General features: G+C 32.1%; 1 protein-coding gene across 3 annotated transcripts in view; it reads right to left on the reverse strand.

Annotated features, from left to right (window-relative positions):
* Nucleotides 1-1,775: 1,775 nt before the first annotated feature.
* The window catches only part of LOC125069591 (3-phosphoinositide-dependent protein kinase 1), a 59,419-nt gene continuing 41,630 nt past the window's right edge, over nucleotides 1,776-19,564 (reverse strand). The window contains exons 1-5 of one of the 3 annotated variants that reach the window (XM_047679132.1): nucleotides 8,074-8,562; nucleotides 5,490-5,748; nucleotides 4,244-5,164; nucleotides 3,529-3,806; nucleotides 1,776-3,421 (exon numbers count right to left, since the gene is read on the reverse strand). In XM_047679132.1, coding sequence (XP_047535088.1) covers nucleotides 3,317-3,421; nucleotides 3,529-3,806; nucleotides 4,244-5,164; nucleotides 5,490-5,748; nucleotides 8,074-8,223 — 1,713 coding nt within the window. In that variant the 5' untranslated portion in view covers nucleotides 8,224-8,562 and the 3' untranslated portion in view covers nucleotides 1,776-3,316. Of the gene's footprint in view, nucleotides 3,422-3,528; nucleotides 3,807-4,243; nucleotides 5,165-5,489; nucleotides 5,749-6,109; nucleotides 6,319-8,073; nucleotides 8,563-19,564 lie in introns of those variants that run through there. The other 2 variants (XM_047679134.1, XM_047679133.1) reach the window with 2 other exon arrangements.

A 19,564-nucleotide genomic window follows, 5' to 3' on the forward strand; every position in this document is an offset into this window, starting at 1 on the left:
TTTTTATAAATCAGAAGAGAAAAAATAAATTTTAATTGATACTTTTTTTAATTACATTTCTGAAGTTTTTTGACTTATTTTGAAAAAAACTAAAAAACGTGATAACTCAAAAATGGTTAATTTTTCATTATGCATATGGGGGTTAAAATTATCGCAAATAATCACCCCTATCACCTCCTAATGGGAATACGTTGAATTACCAATAACCCTGTATATGGCTGTCAGTTGTCTTTACGAAAACCAAATTAAGAGTTAGGACTTCTCTGTTGGTCAAAATCCATTCCAAATTTTTAATTGGTTCAATATGAGATTTTTCATAGCTTTACATAAGGTGAATGGTATTCCATGATCTTTACCTAGTTTTAGGATGGGAATAATTTGAGATTTCGAAAATAAGGGACAAATCCTGAATAAAAAAAAGATACTAAATATATATGTATTCCTATTTAACTTAAAACGACATTTGTCCTGAGAAATGTAACGCCCTGGAGAACAATCAGACAGTCCGTTGAGAGCACATTCAAGTTCAGAAAGAGTAAAAGGTATTTTCTAGGAATTAGAAGAATACATTGGCATGATAGAAAGAATTTGAAATCAATATTTGAAAAGTAATTTCCCCTTAACGGTGAAAGTTAAAAAAAAAACCAGTCGTTTTATTTAATTTTTAAAGAAGAACTAGTACGTAGACGTACCATCTGGTTGTAAGTTGTTCACCACAATTCTGCCTACGCAAACGTTTCCCATGAAAAAACTGTATAAAGATGGCACGGCACTCGGCACTGTGCACATTACTTGCTTCAATGTTAATATATTATTTTGTCTCTTTATTAAAAATCCTCTTACGTAATAAATGAATGTCACTTACAATCGCCATTTCAACTGTCTACGTCTGCTTTGATGGCCGAACCATAATTTGCTGCGTACTCCTTTCGATTTTTATTTTTATTTAATAAGTAAAATTGTAATTATTTGTTATAATAGTTATTTATTATATTTCTAAAACTCGAATAGCTATTAATTCCTACGTAAGATATTTGGAAAGATCCTTTATAATTTGTTTTAAATTTTCGTATGTGTCTATAACTTAAAATTAATAGCAACACCGAGAAACAAAAATATTGTTGAGTAAGTGTGTTACTACTGTTATTTTGTTTTATTAAATAGTACTATCTATCTAAAAGGAGGGGAAAAACATTAAACATATTACTTTAATAATGCCTGAAATACTTCATTGTATTCTTAAAACAAATTATGATGTTTTAAAACTAATTTAGCCCTCACTAGTCATTTCTCTGATAACATTTCCAATAAGGTTCAATATTGATCAAATTGGAAATACTAAACATCTCATATCTAAAAATCTCCTTTAGTGACATACAATACTATTTGTTTTCTTAAACTACCTATTGTATGTGAATCATGAACACTCAGTCAGTCAGTTTGTTTACTTTCTTCTTACGGGTCTACTTTTGGAGTTCTTTAGATATTAGCTGTTGTCATATATATGTATAAAAGAAGTTTTACCTTAGAGGAAACCTAAATTGCACTAAATAGTAATCAGGATTATCTTTATCATGACTTTCTACATGACTTCTAAATTATTTTTTTAAATATTTGTGTGCATACAAAGAATAATTAAAATAGTTAGCAACTTAGTTCAATATGGTTATTGCTAGTGATGCTAGTCTGAAGAGCTTCATTTTTTTTTCTTTTGCTTGTGTAGTTAGCGATCTTATAACAAAATAAAAAAAAAACAAATGTTCTTAAAAAATCAACTTCAATTTATTTTCAATTTCTTATTTAATTTATGGAATTTATGCAATACAAATGTTTTAAAATATAACTAGTATAGTTAGCAGGTTTTTAATTTAAATGCAGACAGTTTATTAGTAACAATGTCATGGAGTAGTACCATCAATGTTAAATGAATTCAATGCATTTTATTGAAACATCACATTTTTATCTCATACATAAATTTTACTAAAATGTTGTTCGGATTTCATCCCAATTACATTAAAATCTTCTGAAATAAATATTTTCAGGCAAGTTTAGGCATTTAAAACAATTAATCTATAACAAAATTACGCTGCTTTACTAACTTAAAATAGATATCGACTAAAAGCCATGACATTGAAATTTTAGGTGTTTCCTTTTTATACTTTATAATTAACACAAACAACAAAACAAACTGATATTAAGGAAATTATTAAGTGTCTCTAAAATTGAATGATAACAAACAATTAACCAATTAATCCAAAATCAAATTGTTATTAATCACCTTTGGTGAAATTATCCGTATACTTTGACTAAGTTAGGATTATAGTGCATTGTATGCATGAAATGCATACAAATTAGAAGCACTAAATTAAAGGACTCTGCAATTTGAGAGACAATTCCTGGACAAGTGCAGGAAAAAATGTTTAAATCATTATTATGTTCTGCAACAATTTGCCCAGCCCTAATTTAAGAAGCTAGTCTTCTTATAATAGTGTTCCCATACTTCAGTTACACTGCCATCGTAACAACATTTAATTAATAGTTCTGAACATAAATTTCATCACATTATATTGTTACTGGCAAGTGTTAAACATATGGAAACATAGTTATATTTTTCTACTGTTAAATATCTGTACAACAGTCACATTCCGTTGGCATACAATTAAAATAAAATAAATAATTATTAATTTAGCTATAAATTGCCTAGTTACCAACTGGAATGGGCTTCGTGAACACGCGGGTGGCGAATAACAAGTCCATTCTTACATGAGGCCATTATAAATTTAAGTTAAAAAGGCCCACAAATACGCGTTATATTACACCTAACAATTTCAATAATAAATTACGACAAATATTTACATATTACCGCCGATATCCACAATTAAATAAGTAACTTAAATTAGAACAATAATTTAAGATAGTCGGGACATACTAGTAGGAATCAGTCATTCAGCGTCAAAACACTGATTAATTGGGAACTGACGTCGTCTTCTCGTGTCCTCCTTCTCCAATGCGGGGAGCGTCGACGCGAGCGTATCATCGTGCGCTTTTGAAACATATGTGGCGCCTGCCGCTCCTGTCGCGGACAAAGCCAATGCTGCCAATCTGCGCTGGCTTTTGCAAACTTAAAGGACCGTTTACCAATTTTACTCAGGACACGAATTTTTCATCGTCGTGTTAAGTTTCTCTGGATGATTTTCGTGCTCGAAATGAAGCCTAGTTTTATCCTAGAAGTGTGCACTCGCCGTGCAGCGAACGGGAGGAATGCGGGCGCGCAGCCCGACGTGGGCGCGACTCGGCTCGGCGGCCGCGCAACCGTCTAAGTCGTGACCCGTCCGTATGTTCCGATGCGTACTTCATCGATTACTCTCCTCCATTCTAATGCAAACGACAGAGGGTCTTCTAAATAATATGTACGATTTGGCTGTAACAAAAAAACATATATCATGAGGCGATGCTCTTCTTACCACTGACATAAATAACATAAAAATATTTAAGTATTATAATGTTTATAATTAAATAAAAGCTTACCGTGTACACTAAAAATATTCTAAAGTTTTTGGCCTCGACGCGCAGCTCTGGAGACCAAGGTATTTCTCCTTTAAGAACCATGTTAACGGGGTCAACGTAAAATAATCGTGGGCCTGTTGTTAATAGTAACATACGACGTCTAGCGAATAAGCCCTTCCTTTTTTCTACTAAACCTTGCTTCAGTATAAGTTCGCCATCAACAAATTGGTGCCATTTATTTTCTCTAGCTTGAACTTCAAGACGATGACGTTTTTCTTCTGGACTAATATTTAAGATTCCTATAACAAAAACAATATATTACAATAATGAATAGGAGGATCAAAAATATAGGTAATACATAATAATTGATGTAAGCCACATTTCTTACAAGCACAATGCACATTGTGTTTCAATGCATATAAAAGAGTCATTAATAAAAGTCAGTTATGAAGTAATTTATATAATGTCATCAGCTGGTGAGAATACAGTGCTATTGCAATGCTCCGGGAAGTGACGTCATGTCTTTGCGGAACCGTAAATCAAGAACAAAGTAAGTACGTTGGAATGTGTGATGAATGAACACATTTCAAACTACCAAAGTCAAGTCACATATTTCATTTTACAGTTTTTTTACTAAAATCAAAAAGAGTATGAATGTTGTTTGACGTGACAATTATTTTAATTTGTAAAATAAATACTAATAGATCGGATAACGATGATCACTTTAAATTCTTACCTCTAGATGTGGACAAGTCGAATTCCCACAAGCGTAAAATTTGTCTTCCGCCTAATCCAGGTTCTAAATGGTCAGGCACTGTATATTTCTCTTCAAAGGGCTCACCAGGTAAATATGGGCTTATCTTTGGCGGAGTTTGTTCCCAAATATTTTCCCAATCTATGCCTTCGAAAAATGGGTGTCGTCTGATACTTTCATAAGTATCACCTGTGTCGCTAGATCCAAGCCTCTTAGTATGATCTAAAACTAGCAATTTTTCAACTAAATCCTTAGCTTCCGCGGGAAAGCCTTCAGGAAACTCGTAATCCATTTTTTGAATTTTTTGAAATGTAAGAAAATCATTAGAAGCCCGGAAAGGAGGTAAACCGGATATCATTTGGTAAATAATGCATCCCAATGCCCATAGATCAGATGCACGTGTATCTACACGATTTTGTAGGAGATCGGGGCTTACATATTGAGCTGTACCAACAAAACTTATTTTTCTCGATCTAACAGCTGAATCTTGGTCTTCTGGAACGGTTGGAGTAGGTGATTTAATTTTTTCTGGTTCTAATATTTTTACAGTTCCAAAATCGGCAATTTGTAAATGCATGTTTTCGTCTAATAAAATATTTTCTGGCTTTAGATCACGATGAATAATTCCTTTAGCATGCATTTTCTCTAAGGCCAATAATAATTCAGCAACGTAGAATTTAGCGACATTTAGCTCAAAAGAGCCTACTTTATTAATATAATGTAAAAGTTCGCCATTCTTTGCATAAGATAGTACAAAGTATAATCTTTCTTCATCTTGAAATGTGCAGTAAAGCTTAACAAATCCGTGTGGAACATTAAATAGCATATTTAGGGCATCTTTTTCGCGTTTTATGTACTGTACTTTTTGATTACGCACGATGTGGCTTTTTTCACAAACTTTAACTGAAAATAAAAAAATAAGAAAAATATTAAAAATTGAACTTAAAATATGTTCTTTATTGATCCTATTGGTATCAAAAATTTTGGGTTTAATATAATTTTTATTTAGATTTTGATAGTTTACACTAAGTAAAAGAACAACATTGTCAATTTGAATATTTATACCCAAGTTAAATAATTAATTATTGGATATTTGAACTGGCGTTCACACTTAATATTTATGTACTGCTCCAGAACAAACAGAATACTGTTAAGGGTAAAGGTAACGTAAAACGAATAATCCGTATAATAAATCTAAAAATATATGTCGGCGCCATTAAATACTTACTTGCGTACTCCTTGCCAGTGTGAATATCTTTCGCCAAAAATACTGTACTATAACAACCATCGCCAATCAACTTTCCAAAAATATAATCTTTTGCTGTCCGTTTAGTGTGTCTATATGTTTCTTTGGACGAATGTGTTGAGGTTGGAGTCTGAACAGGAGCAGCTGCTGCTTGAGAAGCTTGCATCTTGATCGGTGACTCAGTTGTAGATTCTGATGTAGCAATTGGAGCCCTTACTTCGGTTGTAGTTTTGGCGGTAGGCTGCAACAAAATAAAAATATATTATTGATTTGCTGAGTTTGTGTGCAATTTATTGTGATGTACATTCATTAGAGAGACATACAAATTACAAAGACTTCATTGTCAATTTTAAGATACTAAGATCACTCAAAAAAATATTAATGTGACAAGAAAAAGTTTATATAGGCACACTTATTACGTTTGGGCCACATGCGTCACATAACCATAACATACCTGTTAAATATCTTTCGCAAATAATTTGGAGAACTTAAATTGCACCTACATTACGAATTATATAAATCTATTAAAAGACATAAACAGGCAGTTATTCCGTTTGAGATTAAGAAAATTGCAAGTACAAAATTGTTGCAAATTGACGCACCAGCACATTAAGAGTTAAGTTTACAACTAAACGTCTGATGTATTCGAAACGCCGCCGCCTCGTTCATTGGCCTCACCAACAGTTCGATGATCCAATTTCTAAAGTTTGCGGCCCAAGTTTTTTGTTCATCTGCTTACGGAGGCGCCAGACAAAACACTGTTTCAATTGAATTCGGCCAGAATAGATAAAAAGCTTTGTTTATAATTAAGGTATTTTGGTAAAGGTCAACCAGAATAACCTCTATATGTCATTAAACATCGTTATTGCGAAGTAGTAATGGCTTCATTACGTATATTATAATTATTTACATATAAATATAATTCGCAACCGGATTTTAACAGTGGTTACTATATAGACTACACAGTCATTCCTCTTCTGGATTAATTCCTTTATTATAAATTTGGCAGTGACGAACGACTGCACAGCAAATTGACAATTTATTTGCCGCATGAGTCACTGAAATAAGTTGGTCCATGTAGACCGCAAGTGTGTCTCGCATTCCGCGGCAACGTTCATACACCGCCGCAACGGTACTCCGAGCGCATTCCCACCGCAACGCATTCCGCGGCCCGCGCGCACCTACTCCATACTCGACCTCGATCCCCACTACTAAGACCCTCTACGTCGATGACCGCACCTACAAACACATTCATCAGCCAATTCTCTCTTTCACATGCCACACGCGGTGTAAAGATTTCAGCAACGTCCTCTTACCATTACTCAAAAAGACGTACATTTTTGGATGTTAAAAAATTGTGTTGTCTCAACTAACTATACTCAATGTCTCAACTAACTAACTAACATAGATAAGCTGTTATTCTCATTAAGAAGAAGATAAAACATAGCAATAAAACGTCACACGTTACCGACATATTGCCCACGCTTTCAATGAATGACTATCCTCATGACAAGAAATGTTATCTTTCTCTATAGCCATAAACATTACATTTCAATTTACATACATATAGCTATTAACATTCAACTAAATGTTTATAAACATTATTTTAGGTTTTGTGTGACCACTATTAAATACAAACCACAATATATTTTTATTGTTTTTATGATTACGATAACCTTTAAAAGTGTTTAAGTGTAGTATGTTTTTATAAAAACCTAGTTAAAACATAATATCTACTTTTGTCATTAAACATAACAAATAGGTAAAGCACAAAATATATATAAATGCATTATGTGGTAGAAACGCCTAGTTTCATTCGGACCTTTAAAATATTTAAAAATTAAATTTTGTAAAACTATGTTTATAAAAATAGTGTTGCACCATTGGCACCACATGTTTTTTATTTTCTTAGAAGGTTGTTCCACTTGAGAGCAAATATCTTTTCAATAAGTTATAAAAACGACAACACATAAACAATAACGTATCTTCACTATGAATAAACCTACTACAGAACCAGCAATGCCACAGTTTAGAGAATTTGTATACCAAGAAAATAATACAATTTGTAATGTAGAATCTTGCAAACAAGGTGATGAATGCGGATCGTGAAGTGTTTGTAGTAGTAAACAAGATGATCACGCAGACTACGCGTGAACAAACAAGTGCCGTGTCAGTGCCGCGCCCGCCATCAATGTTTGCATCATACCGATCATACGCGGCGCGCTTGTCGCAACTAACAGTGCTCTCTGTTTGCTTGCACATAAAAATACACCGAGCGAAAGTATAAACAGACAGACGACACAGCGAAAGTTTTTACCGTTTATTTAAATTTTGCCACGTCGAAGTATCAAAATATTTTGAAGTGCATAATTATTACATATACCTCTTGGGAATATTTACTTATAATGCAATACTTAAATATTGTAGGATTCCTTTTTTACAGGTGTGTGGTGTTTTTTTTTTTAAATAGCATTCTTTAACCATAACGTTACTTATCTACAACATGTAGAGAATGCTTTATTAATTAATATTTTTTCTATACAATTATTGGTGCCGTTGACCTTACCTTTGATTTTGGTGATGGCTGTTTCCCGCGCTTCGTGGAGCTTACGCCGAGAAGTTTAAGAATTCTGTTTGCTGCCTCGAGAAGTGTCGCACTACCCCTCGATCCCCTTTTTACTCTTATGGTCAATCCGCTCATTTCTATACTTCGCATACGTTACCACACCACTTTTGTACTAATGTTCAAAACTATCCAAAACACGATCACAGTTCATGAAGCTTATTGTTTATTGTTTCAAAAACTTTACACACCATTAACTAATGTGGAATATTAAAAACAAAAATACTAAGGAATGTATTAAATTTAAATAACTATAAATTTTAGATTATTATTTAATTCACTATTCTGTGTTAGCGCGCGTGAAAACGACCTAACGATTCGACAGCGCGTTGCAGACTAAAGTAGTAACAAATACAGCGCTTGATGCAGGCGAGACATTGACTACGTCCTCCGCTCAGTAGACGGAATAATCGCACAGCCGCGGTACGTACGGCGCGCTGTTTGTTACCGTAATGTGGAGCTCCCCTTCCCTCCTCTTCTCTTCCGCCACCGCCGCCGCCACCCCACTTCTTAGGGCCTGCGCTGCGCTTCATTTTGTAAAATACTAAAAACCCTGCGTGATATGATTAAATGCATGGTTCCTCATGTGCTTTCTTTAGTAAGCATATATATCAATAATAGAAAATACATAAATATACTTAATTATGTATTACCTACAAAATAAAATTTACAAAATTAAGGAAATTAAGCAATACTAAAATATATTTTCGATTAAAATCCAAGTGTGTTAAAAACCTAACTGAAATATAAGAATCAACATCAACTAACACTTTCTGTATTAACATTCTAAGTTATAATTTGTATATTTTGGGGATTTGAGGGCGAATATTCGATGGCTTTGACGCAACATGGTGTGGTACGACAGGGGGTGAGACACGGGGTAAAGGGCGGAGGGTCGAATTTGAACGCGGGAAATGGGAACAAAATCAATAATGTTAAGATGTGCAGCAAGAGCGGAAAAGCAACGCGATTGAATGCAAAACCATGATATCTTATACAACTTTATAAGTTTTTATGTATCTCATTAAAATACTTTAATTAAAACATAATGCTTACAATATTAAATTATATTTCTCTTCTGTTTCAATCTCTCCTTATGTTTAATTTTATTCATTACATTATTATTTCATTGTTTTCAGTTAGATATAAGAATAATAAAATTAACATCTTATCCTATATTATTATAAAAAAAACCCTGTCCAGCTGTTGCTGGCACGTGCTGGTCGATGAGCGCATGTTGGTCACATCTGCAAATGCAAGGCCCTCCTTCATATTAAATTATTATGAATCAACACGGAGGGCATAACATAACTCGCCATTGCACTAATTCATTTTTTAATTACTTTTATGTATACTTTGTCCGCATATATATTCAAATAGCAAAGGTGTTAATTTTTCTTTATGTACGTCTGTCGTTCAACTATATATGTATATACAGAAAATATATTGAGTATGTAGGTATGTTTAATAACGTATTATTATATTTTTTATGAGTTTTCAGTCAAGTTTTTGGTTTTTTGTAGTGTGTAAATTTGTTTATAAGAATAGCACAATAAACAATGTTGAACTTGCTACCACGTGTAACGAAACATTTTACGTGTTATAAATATACAAATACATAAATCATATGTATATTTTACAAGGAATATTGGATACATGATTTAAACGGATAACGACATCATTAGTAAAAAGTAATAATAATCTCAAATATAATTTTTCATAAATCTATTCATTTCAATACATCAATGCATCATGTTAAATTAAGATGACTGTTAAAATAAATCTATTAAAATCATAGAAAAATTTGAGTAATTTTACATCTGTCCTTCTAGGTTGATAGATATTGTTGAAGGGATATAAAAAAAGCCAGGTGTGCCGACGATTTTTTGTCCTTCTGAGGACCTCACCAACCCCTGAGCCCCGAAGGCTTCGTTTTAAAATAAAACGTGAATCGTGCAATGAACTCGCCATCTGGTGCCATCTTATACGATTAAATAATCAAAATACACACGGTGCAAGCTGCATGTTTTTTTAGCAAATAATATATCAAGCGGATGTTCGGTGCATTTCATTATCATTGATATCAACGATATAGTATTTGTTATTACGATTTCAAATGTGGGCGTGCTTGGGTAGGTCAGTTCTTTTTGTTAAAACTGTTGGGCAAATCGTTCGAAAAATTAAAAATTGTAAAAGTTAAAAATTTAGGTCTAACAGTAAACTTCTGATTGTATGTAAATTGCATAAATTATTTCCAATATTATGATCTATCTAATATTTGAACTTAGACATTCGTCACACATTTTAGTTAGATGCTATTTGGGATGAATATAATTCGAAAACCATATAAAAAATGGTCTAAATTATACCAAAATATTATCATACATAGAAGCGGTTTATTGAAATTTAAAGCAACAAATTCTTAAAAGTATATTAAAATGTTCTTGTAACTCAGGCTACAAGAGGTTTTTTTACGTAACTTACGAACAAAACTATTTTTGAATAAAATATTGTTGATAGAAATACAGGTGAATCAGTTTTGATTACATATCAATTCTGTGTATACCAGAATTGATAAGACTAGTATATCTTCTATGACTGATTATCGTCGGTATCGGAAACTGGCGCCAACAGAGACGAAACATGACGCGCGAAGTGCGAAAATTTACAATTTCTAAAATTCGATTCGACCCTTATTACACTTTACTACAGTTATACAAATCCAGTGTCCACATTATACACAAAAGTTCTTTACTTAACTAATCTCAGTTTATCAAAACATTATGTGCTATACGATATAATATTTCATTTTTTTTACCATGCAATAACGTTCTAAGTATTCAATCCAATAATTAAATACACTACTAATTAATTCATGTGATTGAGATTTAATCAATTATTTGTTTTTGATGACGCATATGTTCATAAGATATTATATCGCTGATTAAAAAAAATACCAGCAATTTATCTGAGTGCATGGGCACAGATGTTCAACCTTTCCGATGCAGAACTAAGCAGGTGCGTTTTTACAGGTGCTATGTGGTTACAGTGAATATATTTATGAATACCTACATACAAATCACTCGCATCGTAAACATTTAACGATAGTGGTATGAATGATGATAGGTAATTAAAATATGTATAAAACACAAACTACTTACGACCACTTAGTGACAGAAATCATTGCACTTGCAATAATGTATTATTTTACATACACGTTTACACGTACCGTAGTATAATATAACAATTTAGACACGTGTAAAACTGTAGGTAAACTGAGGCACGAACTTACTTTGTTTTCATTTTATTAAACCATATATAATTTTAGACGGTTGTTACAATGTTTAGAACATAATCATCTTTACTATTTAAATGAGAAAAAAAAACGTAAGTTTTAATTAAAAATCAGGTTGTGAACTTTATTTTGGTTTATTTTCTTAATGTAAGCAGCAAAAGTTTGTATATATTTTTATTACTACCTCGGTCGATTTACGCGCCATCTATCAGAAGTTGAAAAGTACTTTGGCCAACCAAATCAACTCAGATATAATATGCTTGATGCATAGAATGCGTACAAAACTAGCACTAATTTATAATAGGAACTATAAATTTTGTAGTTTTATAAAGGAAATTATAATACTATAAATATCTGATAATAAAATCAATAAGCTGGTTAAAAGGCTTAGATGCCATGACAGATACCAATTTAGCCATAATATACCTACTATGGCAGCATTGTATTGACAACATTGAGGCGCCTACCAAGGTTATCGACGCGAATGTCTTGAACACCGGCCTTGAGTCGGTCCTTTGACCCTATTTAATGTAGTTAGTGAGTATATACGTTCGTTCTTCGTAAAACACCTGCCTGGGTGCCCCCGAAGCGACGCGTCGCACATGGCGTAAATTCAAATATCGATATAACGGTCGAAGTGCATCACCGGATGTTTACCACTTAAGAATATATTGAACCTTAAAATAGAGCACGGTAACAAAACGCATTGCACGCACATTCATAGATAATAAAAATATTTTATAATTCCATTATATAATACATCGTTAAGTATAGATGCAACAATATGTAAATAAAAAAAAATACTTTATAATAAATATTGAACAGTAAGTCAACGTTAATTAAAATATTGACAATGAAATTTTAAAGATCCACATACGTACGTGTATAAAACAAATGAATTCGAACGAGTTCAATATTAATTAAAAAACTTATCAAGTTCCACTAAATGTTATAAAATTTAACATATAACTATATTTAATTTACTTTAAATGCTAATTGACTTGAGATAATTAAAATACTGTTTTGTACATATGTATCGCTCTCGTGAAACCCATCAGAGCAGTACGGTCGTTGTCCTCAAGGTAGAAGAAAAACTTAAAACAACGCCATATATATAAAGTACTACTTACCAGCTCTATATGCAGAATGTTATTTATTTATACGCACGATCAGTTACAATACGTTGCACAATATACTACGAAAATTTATAATTTGTTTTATTCAAAACATATTTACCTATAATTTAATATAATATTACCTAAAATTATATGTATATTTTAGTGAAATTTACATTTTTTTTAATAAGTACCTAATTAAACTTATTATAATATTTTTCAAAAAAGACAATATTTTATTTATCTTCATTATATATAGTCCAATAGTTTAATATCGTTACGCCAATCTCGCGTATTGTATGTCGTTGCAAGGCTTCCAAGTTGGCTCACTGATAACATATTTTCTGTTATTGCCTTAATTTACATAACGTTCATTGGCAAATACCAAATAATCATTTTTACGTTTTCACTCTTTAACTAAATGTAAAATCCGTTTTATATAAGTTGGCAAGAGTAGGTAATTATAATAATTGATAAAATCTAAATATAATTTTAAAATTAGTCATATATTATATTCAAATAAAATGAAAATGTATGTTATATTATTAAGAAATAAATAAATTTCTAAAATAATATATCAAATGTAAACTAAAATAAATAAAAGGGATCGTTTACATTTTGTGTTTAGTAACACAATGAAAGGTAATTAAAACTTCCTCACTACTTTTAAGGCTTCCTCCTTCTACTTTATATCGGTATAATATGTATGTAACATTTTTTAGTAAACACTATCACACTTTATGAATTGTATCGTTGGTCAAGTATCTGGCTATTTATTATTAACCCATTGTCAGTGTTTTTTCTGTTAATAATCATCAGTAATGGTCTGGATTGTGGAAACGAAAAATATCATAGAACCTTTGGTCCTGCGCCTGATCTCTCAACGGTCGTTTCAGAGTTGCCGTCCCATTGGTTTATGAGAAAGAGGGAAAGTGCACCTGTTTGATCGACACTTAAACATTGTTTTTTTTATAGAATAATGGTATGCGGAAGTAGGAGTGACTCCTAATGGTAAGTGTCACAGCCGCCCATAAGAAGCGATAACTAGCGCTGTAAGAAATATTGACCATTCCTAACATCGCCATTGCACCACTAACCTTGGAGGCTAAAATGTACATGGCTAAATTGCGCCTACAGTTATTTTTTGTGGCTCACTTGCCCCTCAAAAAAAAGTATATAACAATTCTAAATATTGCTATTTGGCGATAGAATATCTGATGCTTGGGTGGTACCTACTCAGTGTGGCTCGCACAAAGCCCTACCACGTAATATGTCCTGAACAATTGACTTGAGTATTGCCCTGGTCGAAAGCGGCCAATAGTATATCCACATAGCATAAACCACAACTATATATTTTTTTAAATAATCAATCTAATTTCTTAAATATTATCTGAAGCAAAGTATTATTTTCAAAATTTAGGTTTTTAAATATTTGTTGTGTATACAATAACCTATATAGTGTTCTTCAAAATTTATACAATTCTAAGTTATTTCATTTTAAATATTATAAGATGTTATCGGAATATTCTATTTGGTAACCGTATAAATAGATAAAAAATGTCCTCTGACGACCTGGTGTAAACTGGTTGGTCCTCTCGCCAATCTGTCGGCAAACGTTGATATGTAACTGGTTACAGATCGGATATTTACTCATGACATTTCTACATATTAATTAATAAAATCATAAAGCTTGCTATTTTAAAAATATACTGACCTAATATTCTAAGCAGGTCATCATTATGTTTGTGATTAAGCATTGTTTTTTAATTTATCAGCAAAATTTGCTTCTACGTTTTTAGAAGACAATCTAACAAAGTCTTAAATTTTTCCTTCTAAAACATCATCTTATCTGCAATTCAAAATGGAACTAACAAAACAAATAATAAATTCAAACTAACACGCGGACGCGGTAATAAATCTTCCATTCAACAACAGACTAATGTAGCGTAGGAAAAAGTAAGTTATATTTAGATATGTAAATATTCCATATTAACATAAATCTATTATTGGAAACATGGTTAAAAATACGAGGTGGGATTTAAAAGAGAGCGGCCGTTGGTGACGACGACCATGTTATAGCCGCCGTACGCACAATATGCCTGGTATTCCACCCAGTGGAATGCCTTCTACTTACATACTTTTATTCACTTCCCGCGCGTCTAGACATCGATATTAGAGATTCGTTGCTAAAATAAATCTTAGTCCACTCACATAAGATTTCAATTACAAACAAAACTAAACGCTTTAACCCGTATAAAAACGGCCTCGCTGTCCTCGGAAAGTGCATTGATCTCATGGCGCGTCCTTCTATGGTACAAAAATCGCTGCACGTGATATGCGCATCCCTTTCTTATGACAAGCCATTATACGCGTGCGAGAAGGATATGAAAACGTAGTAAGCAGGATGCGCGTAGCGAACTGCGGGCAATACACCCAGGCGGGCGCAATGAACGGCGGCCATTAACGTGGAAGTACCATACCACGTTTTGGCGCCAACCGTATAGGGAATAGGGAAGAGTTCCGTAAGTACATGTCCTATACGTTTTATCTTTAGACATCTAAATTAGAATACAAAAATAGAGGGCTGGGATTTATGAAGACGTTGTTATAAAGACAGAGAAAACTATAGTCTAATTTGTTATTGATAGCTATTTTAGCGCAGTAGACTATATCGCTAGTGATTGAAATAGTCACGTGCTACACTATACTTAGCTTCTATTTTCTAGGCTAATGCCAAAATTATATATTACCTAGGTATTAATTTATTTTAATGAAGCATTAAAAATAGTCACTAACAAGATTTTATGTCAACTGAGTAACAAAAATATGATCACATAAAATAGTAAACAATCGCGATGAAAACCTAGGAACACGTGCTACATTCATATAATAAAAATATTCACATAAGATCGAATTACTTTTAAAATAAACAAAAAAGTTTTACACATAATTCTATGCATTTAATTATATGTAACTCATATAATAGCACTACGTCGATGTATAAAGCACCTTTTGTAAAGTTGGCGCTAAAATCTGTGAAACATCAAAATGGCGGCTACCACGTGCTTCTCACGTTGCTTACAACTTTTAGTATTCTCAATTCCTGACATATTTAAGGGTGGCATTTAATTACTTAAGTAATAAAGCTTGTTATCGAATTGAAAAATCTTGATTTTATTTAACGAAAATTATGTAATCATATATATATAAATGATTTCATATTTAGTGTAAGAATAACTTTACCAGTTCTTATTATTGAACTTTTTTTTACATTAGGCCAATACATACTATTTTCAAAGATTAGAACAACCAAATAAAATGTAGAAAAACTCAAAAGGCGCAGTCGGCAAAGCTTCTAATCCCCACTTTGATGTGTGAGTGCAAATTCTCCGAAGGACGAGATCCCTTCGCCAATACGTTCAACTCAGTTCGATGAAGTCGCCCGAGACGCCATTGACCGTTTCATTTTTAAAATAACGTTCTTAATTGTTAATAATACTTATGTAGCACGTTTAAAATAATAGTATTATTTAATAATAATATTTAAAAACTGATTCTAATTTTCTAATGAAAATTAGAATCAGTTTTTAAATATGGGCAGTATATTAAAATATATAAAAAAACAACTCAGTGCTCTGGAATTGTTTAGTCGGTGTTTTCATTTTACACCTTGTTCGGGGGCATATTATTAGTTTTACCTTTTATTTATGAACACAGCGATTACTATATTATTATCAAATCTAGTTTATCATTGTATATATTTTTTTTATCTTCAAAATTATGTGATTCGACTAAAAATTAAAATGATGTAACAAGAAAACATTAAATCTGAAGTTACATGGCGTGAATCAAACGATGGGAATGCGCGCTTGCCGGCGCGCGCCGACGCGGTCGTTCGCCGTTGCACGCTTGCATCCTCCGTGAGGACTACATTCCACACATTCATAGAGTCCGCAAAATATCCTTTCTAAGAGCAAGCAATAAGCTTATTAGCAAATAATTTCTAGTTTCACTATAGGAAAAAACCAAACGTTGCTATTGGTTCGTACATCAATTAATTATTACGATTGATTAAGCTTAGGACTGTAAAAAAATATGTTAATTTCAACTTAACGATATGTTGGAAGATATTTTTTTAATTTAATATATGAGATGCGAAGAAATGATAACAAATATATACAGGTTAGTAATCGAGTAAAAATTTATTTGTGCGCGTTGAATAGCACTTTTTAATGTATGCAAGTTTGGCATCATTACATTGAAATTTTTTTTCTAAACATGTTATCTAAGACTGCATGCTTGCACATGAATAACATGCTTTTACAGAAAAAGAAAGATATATGTAGTACGTGCCGAATAAGAAACGATCTTCCATCACGCGCAACTCCATAGCTTGCCATGTTGTCATTGAAAATTAAGCAAGATTTTTCAATATATAGTGTGTAATACATATAAAACGGAAAACCTTCGTTCGCGATTCAAATACATAGAAATTCTTTACTATTTATTAAATATAATATATGTAACATCACTTATGTCATGATTTCAGTATTATTATTGTTAATTACAAAAGGTATATGAGTCCTGTTTTATTTTCGTTAAAATAATATAGTATTATTAATAATTGATATAGTCATTGTTTACTAATAGTCATAATATTTATCATTTGTTTTAATAAATAAGAATAATGTTGTTTCTTGTTTTAGACATAAATGTGCTTTTAAAAAAATACTTTTTATAATTAGGATGCGTTATCATATCTCCTTTTTAAAAAAAATGAGAGATTATAGACGAGGGACAATCGAATCGAATTCCTTGCGACTACTTAACGATAAAACCAATAGACATACGAATTTATGTATATGTTTCATGTTGAGAGATTGTAAATATATTATAGTTCTAGCGAACATTCCGAGACATCTTCGTTTCACAGTAACTTTCGATTTTAATATAAGTATGTATTACCGCAATTGTCCAATGTGTCCTTCAAGCATTTTTCGGTGAGGTTCCGGAGGTGTCTGGAAGATATCACTACTTCAGTGAGAAGATTTTGCTTTTATTAAATAGTGCTAGTTTTTAAATCTTACAAGATAAATAAAATTTAATGGTGCCATCGGCTCGGAATGTAGTTTTTACCGAGGAAAACCAACGAGAAGAAGAGTGAAACAAAGGATTTTTTACACTTCATTTATGTAATTAAGCAAATTTTTGTACCAGATGTAAATAAAAGGACAGGACGCAGGTAGTACCGAAACGAATAGAAGTATCACAAATGTACCGACCATTGCAGGTATTTATTATTAAAGCCGTGTTGCATTTCAAAGAATATTTAAAAAAAAAGTTAAGCACTCATTATCAAAATAAGCTAGCATTCATTTGAATATAAGTTTTTATGTTGAAGTATGTAAAACAAATGAAATAAACATGTGACGGGGAGAAACTTGCTGACTGACAAAAATATTTAACTGATAAAAAATATCATAAATGGAGATATTTATTTACAACTAAACTAAATGAGAAAATGTATTGTTACATTTTTTTTTATTTACCTTCTATTCACATTCACCTTGTTATTAGAAAGTATTATTCACACCTCACGAAGAAAACAAACTCACGATGTATACAGCAAAGCACAGCGGATTATCATCGTATGTTTATTTCAGTTTTTTCCGCATACATAACGAACTGTTCTCTTTTCCTTAACTCTGTTTCTATACGTTTTTCTACATTCAATATTTTTGAAGATATAAAATAACTTATTGCTAAACAATTTATTTATGTGTATAATGATTATATAAAACGTACACCTACTATGTGTAATAGAATTTTTATTGAAATCTATATAACATCTTTATATTACGTAAAAATTGTGCAATATATACTATATTGCAATATACTGATATAAATAATTATAAAAGATTACGATATGATATAAAGTTTAAAGTAAACGGGACTATCTTGGGTGAAAATACGTGTTACGACAAATATTCCTACCAGCTTCCTTTATTTTGCAGTACCAAAAGGATATTCTAAGGGCGAGTGTTCATTGCCAAATTATATATCTTTAAAATTTGCGTCTACCGTTTGAGGTAGGAATTAATCTCGCACTTGACCGGTTTTAATTCTATTCTATAAACGGCGACTGCCAAGGACACAGGACGCTGGGCAAGCTGCGTCATTGCGCTCAGCCGCTAAGGTTGTAGACCCAGTCATTCACACGACTTTAGCACGCTCTACGTACCTCTATCCAAATTTATGAAATATTATTCATTTCAATGTTATTGCCCATTATAATGTAATCATAAAATACAATCTTTATTTTATTTCAAACGAACCCGATGTCGGCTTATTTGCATCGTGATAAAATTGTTTGTTTGTTTTTTTTTTTTTATATATAAAAAAAAAAAAAAATTCATGTATTATGCCGTTGTTTAAGCGAATTTAAAAACAGAAACATAATAAATCAAGGATGCAGTTAATAAATGCGCTATAAATTATGTATGCTTACAAGAAAAACTGACAAAAAGCTATTACGCATGTAATACGAATATAAACAAAGATAAAAAACACGTAAGAATTGAGTAGATAAATAGTAGGTAGAATCGTGTTCTATACAATAGGATTTTATAATAGAAAATGTTTTCAATTGATTAGGTATATGCCAGTTAAAAAATAAATCCCTAAATGATTTAGAATTACCATCAGTATATTTTTTTATAATATATGTATTTTCAAATGGGTAAATGGGCCACCTGAATGAAAGTGGCCACATCACCAGTAAACATTGTCGCTATAAGAAATATTAAAATTTCCTTGCGGCATCAATGCGCCATCAACCTCGCAAACTAAGATGTTATGGCCCCTGTGCCTGTTGTTACTTGCTCACTCACCCTTCAAACCGGCACACAACAATACTGTGTATAAAACAGCAGTTTCGATAAAATATATAATGAGTAGGTGGTACCAACCCAGACGAGCTTAAACAGAATCCTACGACCAAATATGCAAGTCTTGGCCAGATAAT

The sequence above is a fragment of the Vanessa atalanta genome, chromosome 15 (genome assembly GCF_905147765.1).
Source record: "Vanessa atalanta chromosome 15, ilVanAtal1.2, whole genome shotgun sequence".
Lineage (NCBI taxonomy): Eukaryota > Metazoa > Arthropoda > Insecta > Lepidoptera > Nymphalidae > Vanessa > Vanessa atalanta.